Source organism: Trachemys scripta, chromosome 7 (assembly GCF_013100865.1).
Source record: "Trachemys scripta elegans isolate TJP31775 chromosome 7, CAS_Tse_1.0, whole genome shotgun sequence".
NCBI lineage: Eukaryota > Metazoa > Chordata > Testudines > Emydidae > Trachemys > Trachemys scripta.
The window spans coordinates 23564755-23582399 of record NC_048304.1 but is presented as its reverse complement, the minus strand read 5'-3'; the positions used below and the strand labels follow the sequence as shown (position 1 = coordinate 23582399).

Here is a 17645-nt window from a genome sequence, read left to right as displayed (position 1 = left end):
GTAAGTGTGGTTAGTAGAAATGACAAGCTTGATATGTGACAATTGTCTCCAAAGTGACATCAAAAAACTATTTATCAATGTGTTTCCATAATCTGATTTGCAGCATGAGTGGAATTCTGCTGCTGGGCTTTATTAACTTTCAAAGCAAATGCACGTAACAGGAGATCCACTGGCAATACATGTCTGCATAACATTGAACCAGCTTCTGTTGCTGCCCATTGTATTTTGACATTAAATTCTAAAAAGCCTTGTCTTGTGTCAAAAATCCATTATCAGATGACCTAAAACTATTTTAGTTCTGCTCCCCCTGCTGTTGCAATGAGGGATCGTACCTGAAGCCATTCTCTGTGTGCCTTCAGATACAGAATTTCATAAAGGCACTGTTTGAGATTTTCTGAAACCCTTTCTAAATAGTCTCCTATAGCACTCAGGACTCCACATATGCCTGCTACCCAGCTGGCATTAACATTGTCAGTTATGACATCATGTTCTGCCTATTAAAACTTCCCATTTTGGATCATACCAAGACCTCTTATCTTGTACTTTGAAAATAGAATATTCCATTTTTGCAGATTCTGCCTGCATGGTTGGTATAATTTTGAAATATGGTTTCAGAGTTCAAACCACTTAATTTTATGGCTCTTTCATCCAATGTAGCTCCTAATATATTCAGAGCACCCACAATTGTGCACGTAAATTATAAGAGGACATCACTCTGTTTAATCCCCCATTGTTCAGAATGAACATGAGTAAGTAACATCTGAAGGTAATCTTATGTGTATTTAGTAGCCAGTTGCAGGGTATGCCAGGGGAGATACTGATCTTTCATCTTCCCACTCTAATGTATTGTATTTGATTGGCCCTGCATGGTTGATTTGATACCTAATGTATTGCTTTTGTGATTCATACTTGGATGTCTGGTGTGGGAAGAGGGATTATTCCCCTCCCCCCACACACACCCATATGGTTGTTTTATGTAATGTTTCTACCAGCAGAGTGGCTCAAAATGGGGCCTTTCTTAAGAGATGTAAACCCTTCAGCTGCAGACCCTTCTTTAAGGCTTGCTTTTTAATTGGTGTGTTTGTAATTGTTCTCTGTTTGGAGTGAGCTGCACAGAGACCTTGAATATTAGCAGGTCCTAAGTAAGCACAGAAGTAACTCCAAAGTCCCATTGAAAAACTAAGGGTTGTGATGTGCTTCCAATTCCTGTCATGTTTATAAGAGCTGGACCCAGTATGGTTCTGTCAGTGCAATTTTTTTGAGGTGCAGAACACATATAGAAGTAGCTGAGCAGACTTGACAGAGTAGGGCAGTGTTGCTACCCAAACACAGGTTAAAAGTCAGCAGTTGCAGATGTCTCTCTTAACTAAATCCCTCCCTGGCTGGTTAACATTCCCATTGAGAACTTCTGGCCTCCTTTGAATTTTCTCACTGGCCTTTGCTGCATAGGGTGGTTTTGAATACAAGCGAGCCATCGTGGACTGCATCATCAGCATCATTGAGGAAAACTCTGAGAGCAAAGAGACTGGCCTGTCTCACCTGTGCGAGTTCATTGAGGACTGCGAGTTCACTGTTCTGGCCACCCGTATCCTCCACCTGCTGGGGCAGGAAGGGCCCAAGACCAATAACCCTTCAAAATACATTCGCTTCATCTACAACAGGGTCGTCTTGGAGCATGAGGAGGTCCGTGCAGGTAAGGTGCAGGCCTAGAAAGATGCATGTCCTTCAAGGTTGAGTAAATTTCTGTGACTGAACTTCAAGTAAAGGGTTTCTCAGTGGGCTAATCCGCTTGCTTTTTACCTTCTGTGGAATGAGTTCAAATACGATTTGGCACTCGGCTTAGTCCCTAACAACCCTTTGTCCATAGTAAGAAAACTCCAACATCCCTTAGCAGGAGTGCTGGTCTCCATGTAGAGGAATACACAGTGGGAGGTTTTGATGTTTTGGTTGAGATGGATGGAGGAAGATTTGCCGGCACTTTGCTGCATTATGCCTGGCTCTGTGTTCTACATAAGAATAGCCACAGTGGATCAGAGCAATGGTCCATCTAGCTCAGTATCCTGTCTTCCGACAGTGGCTGATGCCAGATGCTTCAGTGAATAGAACAGGGCAGTTTATCGAGTGATCCATCCCAGTCCCAGATTCTAGTAGTTAGGGGCTTAGGGAAACCCAGAGCATGGGGTCGCATCCCTGAGCATCTTGGCTAATAATCATTGATAGACCTATCCTCCATGAACTTATCTAATTCTTTTTTTAACCCTGTTCTACTTTTGGCTTATACAACATCCCCTGGTAACAGGTTGTTTGTGCATTGTGTGACGAAGTACTTCCTTATGTTTGTTAAACCTGCTGCATGTTAATTTCATTGGGTGACCACAGGTTCTTGTGTTACATAAAGGGGTAAATAACACTTCCCTATTCACTTTCACCACACCGTTCATGATTTTATAGACCTCTATCATGTCCCTCCTCAGTTATCTCTTTTACAAGCTGAACAGTCTTGGTCTTTTTGATCTCTCCTCACAGAGTCATTTTTGTTGCCCTTCTCTATACTTTTTTCAATTCGAATGTATCTTTTTTTAGATGGATAGACCAGAACTGCACGCAGTATTCCAAGTATGGGCGTAGCATGGATTTATATAGTGGCATTATAATATTTTCTCTTACGAGCCATTAGGAAAGGGATAGATAATAACATTAGCTTTTTTGACGGCTGCTACACGCTGAGCAGATGTTTCCAGAGACCTATCCATGATGACTCCAAGATCTTTCCTGAGTGATAACAGCTAATTTAGATCCCATAATTTTGTATGTATAGTTGGCATTATGATTTCCAATGTGCATTACTTTGCATTTATCACCATTGAATTTCATCTGCCATTTTGTTGCCCTCACCCAGTTTTGTGAGATCCCTTTGTAACTTCACAGTCTGCTTTGGACTTAACTTGAGTAATTTGTATCGTCTGATTGTTTGGCAGGCTTCCTGCTTCTGATTAACTTAAAAAAATTTTTTTTGCTGTTAGTTTTGTCTTTTGTCTCTAAAATGGTTGCATTAAAGTAAGATCACAAAACAGAGGGAACTTTCAGTTGCTAACTTTGCCAGCTGATCCTGTTTTCCTTGCTGTTGCAACAGGTGCAGTAAGTGCTCTGGCTAAATTTGGAGCCCAGAACGAGGATGTGTTACCCAGCATCTTAGTGTTATTGAAAAGGTGAGCTACATAGTCTACCCTCTGTCCCAGCAGACATTTCAGAGATTTTTCCTAAGAACTTTAAATGTTTGGACAAACCTGGGATTTTCTTGACATATTGGCGCTCCTGACCCACTTGGTAGAATATAATGAGACCTCTGGACTTGCACAATATTTTGGGTGCAGAGTCCTTGTCAGGGTTCCCTCCCCACTCTGAACTCTGGGGTACAGATGTGGGGACCCGCATGAAAGACCCCCTAATCTTATATTCCACCAGTTTAGGTTAAAAACTTCCCCAAGGAACAAATTCCTTTCCTTGTCCTTGGATGGTATTGCTGCCACCAAGTGATTTAAACAAACATTCAGGGAGTGGCCACTTGGAGCCTTATCCTCCCCAAAATATCCCCCAAGCCCCTTCACCCCCTTTCCTGGGGAAGCTTGAGAATAAGATACCAACTAATAGGTTAACAAGGTGAGCACAGACCAGACCCTGGGGTTTTTAGGACACTAAAAACCAATCAGGTTCTTAAAAGAAGAACTTTATTATAAAGAAAAAAGTAAAAGAAGCACCTCTGTAAAATCAGGATGGAAGGTAATTTTACAGGGTAATAAAAAGATTTAAAACACAGAGGATTCCCCTCTAGGCTCAACTTCAAAGTTACAAAACAGGAATAAACCTCCCTCTTAGCATAGGGAAAATTCACAAGCTAAAACAAAAAAATAATCTAACACATTTCCTTGCTATTACTTACAATTTCTGTAATTTTAGATGTATCATTTCATTAGGAGCTGGATTACCGGCTTGGTCTCTCTCTTTGTCCTAAGAGAGAACACTTTCAAATCTCGGGGGGAGGGGGGGGAAGGTTTTGTTTATCTTATTTTCTTATTGGTCCTTTTGGTCAAGTGCCAACCAGGTTATTTGAACTTCTTAACCCCTTACAGGTAAAGGAGGGATTTGATGCTACCCTTAGCTGTATGTTTATGACAGTCCTAGAGCCACTATTGGGTATATAGAACACTGCCTCCCATGACAGATTGTAATATTGCTGGTTTCAGAGTGGTAGCCGTGTTACTCTGTATCAGCAAAAAAACCGAGGAGTACTTGTGGCACCTTAGAGACTAACAAATTTATTTGAGCATAAGCTTTCGTGGGCTAAAACCCACTTCATTGCATGCAGTGGAGAATACAGTAGGAAGATATATATACACAGAGAACATGAAAAAATGTGTATTGCCATACTAACTATAAGGAGACTAATCAATTAAGGTGGGCTATTATCAGCCGGAGAAAAAAAACTTTTGTAGTGATAATCAGGATGGCCCATTTCCAACAGTTGACAAGAAGGTGTGAATAACAGTAGGGGAAAAAATTAGCATGGGGAAATAGCTTTTACTTTGTGTAATGACCCATCCATTCCCAGTCTTTATTCAAGCCTAATTTAATGGTGTCCAGTTTGCAAATTAATTCCAATTCTGCAATTTCTTGTTGGAGTCTGTTTTTGAAGTTTTTTTGCCCAGGATGGCTGTCGGAAGGAGGTGAACTATTGATTTAGTTATTGCCGTATTAATATGATCCCCAGTGCCTCAACTCGCCCTATTCTACAGCGCATATTTTCAGTTTCTTTAGGCCACCACCAAGTTAGATCAGTCATCTGCATACATTCACAATGCTCACAGCTGGGTTTTGTCTTGCCTTCAGGTGCGTGATGGATGATGATAATGAAGTGAGAGACAGAGCCACGTTCTACCTAAATGTGCTGGAGCAGAAGCAGAAAGCTCTCAATGCTGGCTACATCCTGAATGGTAATGTGGAGGCTTTTCAGAATAAAGATGCATTTTTTTACCCAGGGTCCCTAGGGAACAGACTGGTTCCAGGGAGCTTGAACATCCTTCAGACTGTCACAAATCTGTCAATTGGTCTGTAATTGCATGAATGGTAAGGGCAGGTAAAGACATTTGGTAGGTTACCTCTTGATGTGAAGGACACATGCATTTCTGCTATCCTTTCCAAATCTGCTCATATGTATGCAGTAGGATGGTTGACTTCTCAGGCTGTAGTGCAGTGATGGCTGTGCATCAGAGACCCAGATTCAGGCCCTGAGGAATGTGGTTACAATAGAATTGTCAAATGCATTCCAGATGTTTGCAGCCTACAGGTTTGCTCTGGGAATGATAATCATTTGTATAAATGTCATAGTATTTTCAGAAATACTGGATTCAGTGTGTCCAGTGCATGAACACTGGGTACATATGCTTTCTACTGCACTAGCCAATTAAGAAGAGCAGAGATGGAGATTTTAGTTGGACTCTGACTCAATGGCTCACAGAGTTGGTGTTTGCTCTGACTTCAGTGATCTCCCTTCTTTCCTCAGGCTTGACAGTATCCATCCCTGGCCTGGAGAGGGCGCTGCAGCAGTATACCCTGGAACCCTCTGAGAAACCCTTTGACCTGAAATCTGTTCCTTTGGCAACTGCTCCCATCACAGAACAAAGATCAGGTACCCATGGAATAACGGGGCACTCCTCTCCAGTATTAAAGCTGATTGCTTCCAACATCCCCTCAGGAGATGGGCTGGATGGGACCTCATGAGCATCTTTATCTCCAGTTTGTGTGATGCTATGAATTGTTAAGATCCATCTTGTTTGAATTTGGGGGTGTTTATTTTCTGTAAAGTCCATGCTGATAAATTCAGTTGCTCCCAGATTAGGATTCTGTTGTAAATCTCCTGCTAATAATAATAATCGCTCATAATCCTCACTGAAGCTGCTGTTGTTCCAAAGCTATTTTGAAAGTAAAGGTTAGGATTTTGAGTACAATAGGATGTATTACTTGGGTGAGAGTAATGGAGTCTGTAGCAAGACAAAAAATGGGCTTCCTTCATTTCTGAAGGAGTCCCTATCAAGAGGTTTTATGTATGTGAGCTAGTGATCTTCTTAATTAATTTCTCTGTCCCGTTTTGCTTCTGCCCCTGCAGAAAGTATTCCTATCACTGTGGTCAAACAGCCAGAGAAAGTGGCAGCGACAAGGCAAGAAATATTCCAAGGTAAGCAGAATGTGGAGCATCTCTCATTAACCCTGTGTAGGCAGAAGAGGTGCGGATGTAGCGGTCATGTGATTTGTTGGGCCTGCCTAAATCCTGTAGCCTTTCACCATCTGAGTTGACCCTCATGAAAGGGAAATAGACCGTTGTGCTTCAAGCCAACTTCTAACTAGTGGAGTAATAGTTAGGGGAACTTCTCCTGGGGGCAGGTTATCTCACAAGTGCCCACAGCAGTGTTTCTTGCATATCTGCTGAAGTTTCCGATACTAGCCACTGATAGAATACAGGGACTAGATGCGCCATTAGACATAACCAATATGGCAATTCCTATGTTCCTCATCTGGAGGGGATTCCAAACTTGAAGGGCCAACAATGCTTCTGATTTTGCAGGTTATAAATGTAGCAGGAAAGGTGAATGTGTGCACTCAATAACCGATCAATACCAGGCCCAGGAGATTGGCTGATCTAAGCCCCTAATTCCTGTATGTGTGTGGTGTTTTTCTTTCTTTCATGTTCCCCCTGCTCATGCACTTCACTGCTCCTGTCAGTGTGGTCCCATTCACCCTGAATCTATCCCTGTGCACAGTGTTGGATCAGTGATTTATTACAGAGATGAGCAGGAGTTAATTGAGCTTTGAAATCTCTCTCTGTTCTGGGCACTTTCACTCGTATGATATTTGGGTTCTTTCTGTTAACTCTGTTTTAGAGCAACTGGCAGCTATCCCAGAGTTCCGAGGGCTGGGCCCACTCTTCAAGTCCTCTGCAGAGCCTGTGGCTCTTACAGAATCTGAGACTGAATACGTGATCCGTTGCACCAAGCACACATTTGTCAACCACATGGTGTTCCAGGTGCGTAGGCTGCTGCTACAGGGTGGTAAAAATAATCTCCTAATTGTTAATTACCCACTGGGCTGTTTCTTCCCAGTGGTGTGTCTTGTTTAGTTCACAATATGTAGCAGAGGTGAATGGTATTGAGACCGCTTCTTCCATACTCTGGGCCCAAGTAATCTGAATTTAACCTAAGAGTGTGTGCCTATTGTACATCTAAAGCATGTACACAGTCACTAGGTGCTGTTCTCATTCATAGTGTGTATGTGAGCAGCGGAGGGCTACTTTGTTTATGGGGTGGGAGGGAAAGGTTCCTCAACCAGAGGCCTCAGAGTCAGGGTCAAGAAAGGACAGAGCTTCCTTAATTTGACAGTGTGAGAAGGTTACAATAGAAAGACAGGCCAAGAGGAGAGAAGACTTAGACTCATTTAAGCCATGAATAATATTTATACTCCCTTTGTATTGCTTGGCTATGCCCCCAGCATGCTCGTGCTATGTCTAAGAGACATTCTTTCTGATGCATGTGCAATTTTTCGCCTGGGCATCTGAGACTGCAAATGGCCCAGGGCACGAGGAGTTTTGCAGCTAGTTAGTTTATGAAGAGTATGACTATTTTATGCTTACCTAACTCCTTTTACAGAGGCTCTCAAAATTCTTTACAGAGACACACATGCATTATCTACATCCATTTTACACCCAGATGAACAGAGAGATGAAGTGACTTGCCTGCGGTCATATAATGAGTCAGTGGCAGAGCCTAAATAGAAGCCAGGTGTCCTGATTCCCCCTCCTCTGCTCTAGCCATTAGAAGGGCCACCTCCAACTCAACTGCACTTGTATGAAATTGAGGAAGGAAAATGTAGGCTACATATATGTCAGTCTAGCCTTCCTTATAGTGAAGATCTTAGAATACTTTCTCTGGGGAAGTGATGGAAAGCTGTCTTTCTGGAGACATTTAAAACTGCCCTGCATAAAGCACTAAGACACAATACTGCACTGAAAGAGAACAACTACCCTCTGATTTCTCTCAGGCAGAAGGCTAAGATCGAGCCACTGCGCCATTGTGTCTTTATTTATTTTAAATTTCTTTTCCTATTAAATATTTACAGAGGTCTCTGCATTAATTGGGGTTTTTAACTTCTCAGCTGAAAAAGTAGAAATGCCAGCTTCTCTGTGGTACATGTCTCTAACTAAACCTTTGACTACACAAGTCGATATCCAGTAGAACAGAGTTTGTATTTAGGTAGCAGATATTGCAAAAAGGGGTCAGCGTTAAAAATCACACTGAGCAAGTCCTCTGCCTGTAACACTATCTCCTATTATGTCCATCATTAATGGCTTCAAGCTGTTGCTTCCCTTTCCTTCCCTGCATAGTTTGATTGTACAAATACACTGAATGATCAGATCCTGGAGAACGTCACGGTACAGATGGAGCCGACAGAGGGGTATGAGGTCATTAGCTACATACCTGCCAAAAGCCTACTGTATAACCAGCCTGGTATCTGCTACACGCTGGTGGCATTGCCTGAAGAGGACCCCACAGCAGGTAAGCAGTTTGTCCTCGTAAATTGCCATTCCCTTCAAATAACCCAAACTGTATTCCCTACACCCTCCGCCCCATGTACAAGCCATTTACTATCGCTGGTAAGTGAACACACCATCCAACAGCACCGAGTACAGTTTCTCTACGCTACTCTGTACAATATAGCCTCTCAAGGCTTCCCTCCTGGAAGAATTCTTCCCGCTTCTTCTCCTAGGTTAACTTGCTTCAGAGCATTTCAGAGTGAGGCTGTGCACAGCCCTTTGTCTCCCTTCTTTTCAGACACTAGGAAGACTGCTTGGCGTGAATTTAACAATTAATGTGATGCTGGCTACTGATGAGGTCTGTGGGGTGGGCCTGGGAGCTACATTTGGAGGGTCCCACACTAACAGAGCCTAAATTCCTTCCTTGCCTAATCTTACCTCTTAAAAGTAGTCGTCTTTCCCCTGCAGCATAAGCCTGGGACACCCGTTGCACTGGAAGTACCCTTAATGGATTTTATGACTGAAAGCTGAGATTGCTCAGGCAACTTGTAAATAAAGGAAGGATGGTCTGGTGGTGAGGGCAGTAGCCTGGGACTCAGAAGACTGGGATTTAGTTCCCTGCTCTGCCACTGATATCACTTAGTCTCTCTGTGCTTCAGTTCTCCATGTGTGAAACTGGGATAATAATACTGCTCTGTCTCCCGGGGATGTTATGAGATGTTTGTAGTGCACTCAGACACTGTGGGAATGGGAGCCACGTAAGTACCTACAGTAAGTGGATAGAAGTTGGAATGCCTACTAGAATGGGTACAGCTGGGTCTCCAGCTCACTTATGCCCTCACCAATCAGAAAGTGAAATGGCCTTTCTCCACGCTTCAGTCTCATTTGGTTTTCTTTGTAGTAACACAACTGATGACTGCTATATCTCTTTTATTGTTCACTGCGTAGTTTCTGTTTCATCTGGGATGGTTCATCACTGCCTGTCTTAATTTGTAATGAAGTATTAATCAGCTGCTGTGTTGCAATGCAGAGGTGACAACATTTCAGTGGTAGGTGAAGTGACTCCTAGATAATATCTTGAGTATCTCGCAGGAGCAGAGAGGCTTATTTTAACGAGCATTCCTAAAATTATTTGATCCTCTCATGAAGAATAATATAACTTAATCTAAGGATCTCAGTGTTTTACAAACAATTCTCACAACCCCCTGTATCTTTAATCATTTACTAAATCTAAATAAATAGAATGTACACATTTCACATTTGGGAGACTGAAACACAGAGAGGGGAAGTGAATTGTCCAAGTTCACACAGCAAGTCAGTGGCAGAACTGAGGATAGAACCCAGGACTCTTCCAGTCCCCTATTTTGAACGCTGTACCACGGTCCTGCCCATGAAGATAAATGCATGTCAGATGGTAACATGAGCCTTTCCTTTGCCACCTCCCTCCCCAGTGGCCTGTACATTCAGCTGCATGATGAAATTCACCGTCAAGGATTGTGACCTAAACACTGGTGAAGCGGACGATGAGGGCTATGAGGATGAGTACGTGGTAAGGATCTGATAACTGGAGCCTTCAGAGGGTCTAGGGGCTTTTGTTTCCCTTGTATTATCTGTGCACCAATAGCCTGTTCCTCTGAAATGTAATCTGGCCACAGAAGTTTTGGGCACTTTCTGTAAAGAGGGGTGTGGGGTTCCTCCCATGGAGAGACAGAAGTTCCTTGTCCTGAATTTCCCCAGTCTCTGCAGCTGGTCTTCTGATTTTGGGCCAAGACTCACATTTAATGCAACTCTGAGCTTCGCAAGCTGTAAAATCTCAGCATGTACAGGTGGTTTACTCTACCTAACCTGGAGTACCTTCCTATGAGTACTCTTCATGCACATACCTGGCTACACTGGACATCTGTCTTTATGGAGGCTGTGGTGTCTCCCTCAGATTGGGGTTGCCCTGGGTTAGCATGCTGTGTCACGCGTCAGGAATGAAAGGTGTTGGCAAAGCTGTGTGGAAAAGCTGGCATGGTTCCTACCACACCTTGGGCAGCATGGGCAGCCCTCCTGTGAATTAGAACTCTCTGTTGGAGGGTAAATAAAGCTCCTTCTGTTCTTGAACAAGTGCTTTTACTTTAAAAATAACCTGTCGGTGCTCAGGACAGTGGGCTCCACCAACGCAGTAGCTGCTTTAGTGAATGGAGGCTGTTTGGTCAGCTCTTGCACTGAATGAGTTTCACTTTATAGGCCAGAGTCTGACTCTGGTACCAGGAAAATTCCATTCCTGGCTCTTGAGCCTGGAAGGGAACCTTGGCTCCTTCCTCTTGGCAGTGAGACAAGGGCTGTATTAGGGTTCTGTGTAAGGGCTTCTGTCTGAGGCCGTTGCTATATCCAGACAGAGCTTTTGAGCACAAAACCAGTCTTCGTGCTGAGGTCTCTTGCTCATTGGGAGTGAAAAGTTACCTTGAGCTTAGCCAACAGCTTTGGGCGCTTCACACAGGGTGGCTTTGTTTCCCTTTTGGAGTAGACGATATGATGTGTCTGAACCTTAACCTGTTCTATTGGCTCCAGTATTTCCTGCCCCTTTCTCACCAGACACTCATGAGTATCTGACTGTAGAAACAACTTGGCAGTAAGTCAGTATGAGCTGTAGTAAGAGCCGGTGGAGCTTTGTCCAAGCAGAGGAAATAGAGGGGATTTTCCAAAAGACACTGCGCGGCTAAACCCTCCTCTTTGCCAGGTTATACGAGACAGTCCTCCCTCTCTGCTACGGCACTTGAGCAATTTTAAATAACAACCATAGTCCATCCATTAATTAAACTAGAATGATGAGGAGATTTTGATCATGCCCCTTCAGAGGAGTGTTTCCAGGTGTATATGCACTGGAGAGATGGGCTTATCCAGGGAGGCAAGTTCCACCTCCCATAAATGTGGCCACAACAACAGCTCAGCTCACCGAACATTCAGTGGTGGATGGTATCAGATATGATACTTCCAGAGAAGGTCTCAAATGTAGGCATGTACCCTTCTCCATTATGGACTTCGATGTCAGTCCTCCTTGGACCTGGGGTTCTCACTGTACATTATTGATCTCAGAAATGATGAGCTGGGTTGCAGAATATAGAGAAGTTTCTCAGTATTCCAGAAATGCAAATCTTGCATTAGTCCAAGCCCCTGCCTCTATTTTGTTAAAATTTATTTTTGTGTTGTCCCCTCTTTTGGATCTTTCTCAGACATTTTGATCTTTGGCAGGTTGAGAGCTGTGCTCGGAATGGGAAATACCGTCCTAAAACTCTGGGCATGGAAGAGCTGAAGGCTCTTCCAACTCCAATACCCAATCAAAACAGATTGTACCAAAATATCATTGCTCAAATAAATCGGAAGGGAGACAAGAAGCTAATTCTGAGAAAATCCATGATCAAAAGTAAATGTCACCATCTTTACTTGATTGCAGTGAGCCAAGTCTATAGCTTTCTCCCAACAAGAACTATCTTATTTATGTAAAACTTTCTTTCCCTATCAGCTTGAAGACATTGAGGTAACGGTAGCTGATCACATCCAGAGGGTTCTGAAGCCAAACTTTGGAGCAGCCTGGGACGAGGTGGGTGATGAGTTTGAAAAGGAAGAGACCTTCACTTTATCCACCATTAAAACATTGGAAGGTAAGGAAGTCTCTGACCCGCACAGAACTCCCAGCATTTCCCTGCTTGCAAGAGGCAGAGTCTGAACTCTGGCCTTTTAGAATATGTCTGCACTGCAGCAGGGAGGTGTGATTCCCAGCACAGGTAGACAGACTCGCACAGCTCAGCTCAAGTTAGCATGCTAAAACTAGCAGCGTGGATGTTGCAGCACTAGTGGTGGCTTGGGCTAGCTGCCCAAGTCCAGGCCCCCCTGGGTTTGAGCTTGGGAGGCTAGCCCAAGCCATGGCCACTGTTGCAACATCCATACTGCTAGTTTTTGCGCACTAGCTTGAGCTGAGCTAGCGAAAGTCTGGCTGCCCATGCAGGGAATCACATCTCCCAGCTGCAATGTAGATATACCCTTAGAGCAGTGGTTCCCTATGGTCTGCTGAGGCTCCTTTGGGCCTCTAGTTCTACACTCTGAAATTGGAGTCACAGTTCAGGTCTAAGGTCCAATACAAACCTCTTTCTGAGTGAGCTTGTGACGGGCCAAATTCATCTCCGGCGTAGAATTGGATTTGTCCTGTTGTGCACAGTATTGGCCTTTCGTGACTTTTAATTTCAAAAGAAATCATGTTGGTTTGGTCATTGTTGTGATGGAAACACATCCTAAATTCTGAGTATCCTGAGCCTTTGGGGACTGGGAATGCCGTATGGTGAGGAAGGGAGCACCTTGCAGTGGTCTTGAGCAACACCCTTTTCAAGAAGCTGGAACATGGTTCAGCCTTAACTCTAGCTGTCCTTGCACAGGAGGCGCCTTAGGGCCCAAGGGCAGGAAGGAGGAGTAAACCATAGAGGTAATATGAAGCTGGGGAGGAGGGATCCTTAAATGACCCCTCTTGTTCTCATCCTCACACTCAGTTTGTTAATTTTAAAGACTCTATCTGTGCCTCTTCCAAAGCCCAGTGAAGTCTGTTAGGGTGCCAGCTTCTGGGGGTACTTTTATATTGGGGCCTCATCATGCAGTTTTGTGTTGCTCCCTTTAAGAGTCACTGCCTGATGGGGATTAGTCCTTAGTTTGCTGCCCCTTGTTTCTTCTCTTTGGCTATTTCTGTGCTGTCTTCCATGTCACCTCATGTCTGGAATCAGGGCTGGCTCTAGCATTTTTGCCACCCCAAGCACCAAAAAAAAAAAAAAAAAGCGCAATTGGCAGCAGCTCTACTGCTGCTTCTTTCTACGGTGGCAGTTCGGTGGCAGGTCCTTCGCTCCGAGAGGGAGCGTCGGCCCCGCCGCCGAATTGCCGCCGAACGGCCGGACATGCCGCTCCCCTCTTCGTTGGCCGCCCCAGGCACCTGCTTGCTACGCTGGTGCCTGGAGCCGGCCCTGCCTGGAATACCCTCCCTGAGCTGGTACTCAAAGCCACAACCCTCTCCTGTTTTAAATCCCTTCTGAAGACCCATGTGTCCTGCAAGGCCTGAAAGAAGCTCATTGTGTCCTTCATTGTATCCACATTTATCTCCTCAAATAAGTTATACCACTGCTGTGCACTAGCCTTGCTGAATTACTGTGGAGTCATCTTGATGCTGTCCATGTCCTCCTTTCTGCTCACCTTCATGTTACCATGCACCCTTGCTGTGTCATGTACAGAATTATTATTTATGATTTGTTTTGCATTAGTGTCCAGAGATCTCTCTCAGAATCCGGGCCCCACTGAGCTGGGCCCTGTACGAACACATATGGAGGCACTCTCCGCCGTGAAGTGCCCGGTGGGGCAGAGACCATATCTCTTCTCTGTACTGGGAGGAGGGCCTTACTGAACCTTTGAACACTATTAAAATAATGATGTTAAATGGACCCATGAAACTGACCCTCTGCTATTTCTTTTAACAGAGGCAGTCAGTAATATTGTGAAGTTCCTGGGGATGCAGCCGTGTGAGCGATCGGATAAAGTGCCAGACAACAAAAACTCTCACACATTGTACCTGGCAGGTAAACTGTTGGGATTCTCTGTCGGGATCTCTGCCCCAGCTTATGTGACACTCTTAGCAACTCTGGGGATACGCAGGGATTTGTCTGTTTTGAGACTGAACAGTAGTGCTCAGGATGTTAGCCCAACTAGTGCACAGCCTATCACTCAGTTGCCACAGCCCCAGATAACATTCAGTCGCCTGTTCCTGTTGTGCTCCCCATCCCTTCAAATTCAGGGTAGCTGATAATGTTAGGATCAGAAGAATTACTTGGGGATAGGGATTGGGGACAAGCCCAGTCCCTTGGGATGGTTTGAATTGAGTTCAGAACCACCCTGCATAATCTTCAGGGAGCTGTTACCTCAACCTTTGTGGGAGTCCCTGGATTTCAAGAATGAGGTGAACTGAGGAATCCTATGGGAGATGCAAGGAGGACTTGAGCAACAACTGAATGTAATTCTAAATGTTAAACTAAGATGCACATTGGATGCGCAACTGATGGTGATATCAGAAATGTCTTGATCTTCTCCCCATTTGAGTCTATAATATAAATTTAATTTGTGTGTCCGTGGGGTTTTGAAAGATTTATACTAGTGACTAACTCATCTGGGTACCTTAATGTGCTACGGTGGGGTTTATAACTATCCAGCTGCATTGGTGATTTTTTTGGACTATGTTCAGCTGATGCCCTTTGGAGAGGGGACCTTGCTCCAGCCACATGAGTATCCTTCGAATTTGATGGATGAGCTAGTGGCATTCAAGCACTTTATTCTCTTCCCTCTTCTCTTCTCTGTTCCAGGTGTGTTTCGGGGTGGCCATGACCTCTTGGTGCGTTCTCGTCTCGTCCTGACAGACACTGTAACAATGCAGGTCACAGCCCGCAGTGGAGAAGAGCTTCCTGTGGACATAATCATGGCCTCGGTTGGCTAAACTGTCTTTCTGAGACTGCACTCTGACATAAGGCCCATAAAGGGAGAATGTTCTTGGTTTTCTTGGTTCCCCTCTGTTCTGGACACTGAATTGGAATCACGTTCACTACAGCAGCTTTTTATCATTAGTAAAAAATAGGACAGTTATTTGGGTTTTTCTAAATAAAATTGTGGTGTTTTTATGCCCTGACAGGAGGTTTTAGGAAGCATTCAGTTTCACTTAAATCTATAAACCCCTCTGAAGAATCAGCCCATTTAATACCAAGTTGCTGAACTCTGCAGTCTGGGGGTCCTGTGTTTCCAATGAAGCCTTATTTAACCATTCATATTATGGTAACACTATCAAACCCATTAAGTGGTCACTTGGAATCTGAAATTAGTGTGCTTTTAATTATCACTAATTTTGCTAGTATTTTTATGTCTTTAAAAGACCCTTAAAAACAGGACATGGTAAATAAATAAAATTCCCTCTCCTGCAGGTATAGAACTTGGCTGCCTTCCACTACCATCTTCGTGGAAAATGACAGGCTGATCTTCTCCCAGGGTACTTATCCCTCAACACAGTGGGTTGGGATTGGCTGTCTTGCAATTATATTCAGTCAAAGAATGGGAAATAAGTGCCTAGCTCTAGCTTTGCACAACCCTGTCAAAAGGAAATAGTCTCTGTAAAGTGCAAATCAATTAACACACTGTCTGTGTATAATTGGTTTGGCTGTTCACATTCCCCTAGTTATCAGTAACTGGTTTCTCAGTTGTTGTTAGATCCAACACTGAAAGCCTACTGTATAAGTGGTATAGGATTATGTGATTTTTGTGTGTGTAGTATCCGGAGGAAAAGTGACCAGTTAGATTTTTGAGTATGAAAGAAGCAATGTGGTGATGTGTAACATCAGACAGTGTGTAATATATCAACCAGAGCTGTTGTCATCCCTCTCTGGAGCCATCATTTTGGTTAACTTGTGAGTTTCAGTTATGCCAGATAAGGGGTAAACAGGAGAGATGTCTGTTTCTAGCACCTGTAATTGATCTTTGTTCTACTCTGCCTGTATTTTTTATGCAAAATGTCACCATATAATGTAACATTAAACAAAATATTAAAAGATCCTGATGGAATTTAAATAATTATTTATTATTGGCCTAAAGGTGTAGCCAAAGGCATTGCACCAACTCATTCCTGCAAGACTGACAAGGCATGTGCGACTGGTTGGGATATTGTCATAGACAATGACTGTCTTGCATGCTTTAAACAGAGGGATTATCTAGGGTAGCACCAGTTTTTTGTCATTGCCTCTTCTGTTCACCTCTTTCACCACCCTCGGGGAGGGGGGGGCCTCACTATATCCCACGCTAATACTCAAGGAGTTCTCCTTACTCATCACCTTTTCCATGAGCCTCCCACTTCAGTTTTCTTCCCTTTGTTTTTAAGCAAACCTTGTCTCTCCTGGTCCTGAGGCTTTGGCCACTATAGGGAAAGAAGTGCACCTGTGCAACCCCCGCTGCTAGCCTGAGGCTTCTGCAGCTGTCTGTCCGCTAGGAGAATGAACTCTCTCTCCTCTGACTAGAGTGGTCCGATTTCCCCTTTCGCTGCATTTGCAGCAGCACTACGGGAATTGCAGCAAAACACAAGGCTGAGTGGGCAGCTGTCCGCGCATCCTGCAGGCACACAAGGGAGGGCTCGGGAAGGCCTTTGCCAGAGATGTGTAGCTGACAGAAGGGCGGGGAGCCAGGAACGCTCATTCCACCAGCTCAGGCTGGCCCCCGCGCTCCGATGCGGTTGATGAAATGGCCTCACCACCTAGGCCTGACTGAGGGGTTACAAAGTGCCTGTACAGAGCACTACTGGGGGCAGGTTCGTGGCTGTCGGGTGCATCTGGGGTGTGCCCAGAGCCCCACAGCGGAGCAAAGCTGGGGGCCTACAGCTCGAGAGAGGGAAGGCAGATCGAGGCACAAGCCCCCCTTCCCTCCCCACCCTGGACAGCTCCCAAACGTGGCCCCTCCCCCAGCCGTAGTGTGACCAGATTTCCGATTTTATAGGGGCAGTCCCGATAATTGGGTCTCTTTCTTATATAGGCTCCTATTACCCCCCCCCCACGTCCCCTACCCAGCCCTTACATAGCCCAGCCCAGCGTGGAGCCCGGCTCTTCCGCAGCGGGTGAGCTGGGGCTGCCCCCGCGCTCACCCCCTGGGGAGCGGAGCCAGCCGGGACCAGAGGCGCGCGCGCCCCCCTCCCTCGCCAGGCCGTGGGGCAGGCCGCGTGCCATGGGCAGAGCCTTGCGGGGCGCGGCAGCACCCCCGTCACGTGCCCATCGCCGCCCACTCACAGACGGCGGCTCGGACTCGGACCCGCCCCCGCCGGGCTGTTGGCGGCAGCAGCGGGCGGGCTGAGGTGTCGGTAACGGCCGGGTGAGCGGGATCGGGACCGGGACCTACCCTGGGCTGGGCGGCGGCGGAGGAGCGGCCTGTGGGAGATCGAGGCGAGCCCAATAGAAATCCACCATGGGGCCAGCGTACCCCCGGACAGCCCCCCTGCAGCTTCCCGCAGTCCCTGGGCAGGAACCCCCCC

At 45.3% G+C, this 17645-nt stretch overlaps 2 protein-coding genes across 5 annotated transcripts in view; both read left to right on the top strand.

The window, feature by feature from the left end:
- The window catches only part of COPG1 (COPI coat complex subunit gamma 1), a 31444-nt gene extending 15259 nt beyond the window's left edge, over positions 1–16185 (top strand). For both annotated transcript variants that reach the window (XM_034776213.1, XM_034776212.1), the window contains exons 14-24: positions 1450–1693; positions 3134–3209; positions 4888–4991; positions 5561–5686; positions 6164–6232; positions 6936–7078; positions 8432–8603; positions 10033–10130; positions 12090–12228; positions 14077–14175; positions 14953–16185. In XM_034776213.1, the coding sequence (XP_034632104.1) occupies positions 1450–1693; positions 3134–3209; positions 4888–4991; positions 5561–5686; positions 6164–6232; positions 6936–7078; positions 8432–8603; positions 10033–10130; positions 12090–12228; positions 14077–14175; positions 14953–15083 (1401 nt within the window). In that variant the 3' untranslated portion in view covers positions 15084–16185. The remainder of the gene's footprint in view (positions 1–1449; positions 1694–3133; positions 3210–4887; positions 4992–5560; positions 5687–6163; positions 6233–6935; positions 7079–8431; positions 8604–10032; positions 10131–12089; positions 12229–14076; positions 14176–14952) is intronic.
- Positions 16186–17384: 1199 nt separating this feature from the next.
- HMCES (5-hydroxymethylcytosine binding, ES cell specific) overlaps positions 17385–17645 on the top strand; it is a 10891-nt gene continuing 10630 nt past the window's right edge. Inside the window, exon 1 of one of the 3 annotated variants that reach the window (XM_034776815.1) lies at positions 17385–17485. The gene's annotated coding sequence lies outside the window, so the exon portion shown is untranslated. Of the gene's footprint in view, positions 17557–17645 lie in introns of all 3 variants that reach the window. The other 2 variants (XM_034776816.1, XM_034776817.1) reach the window with 2 other exon arrangements.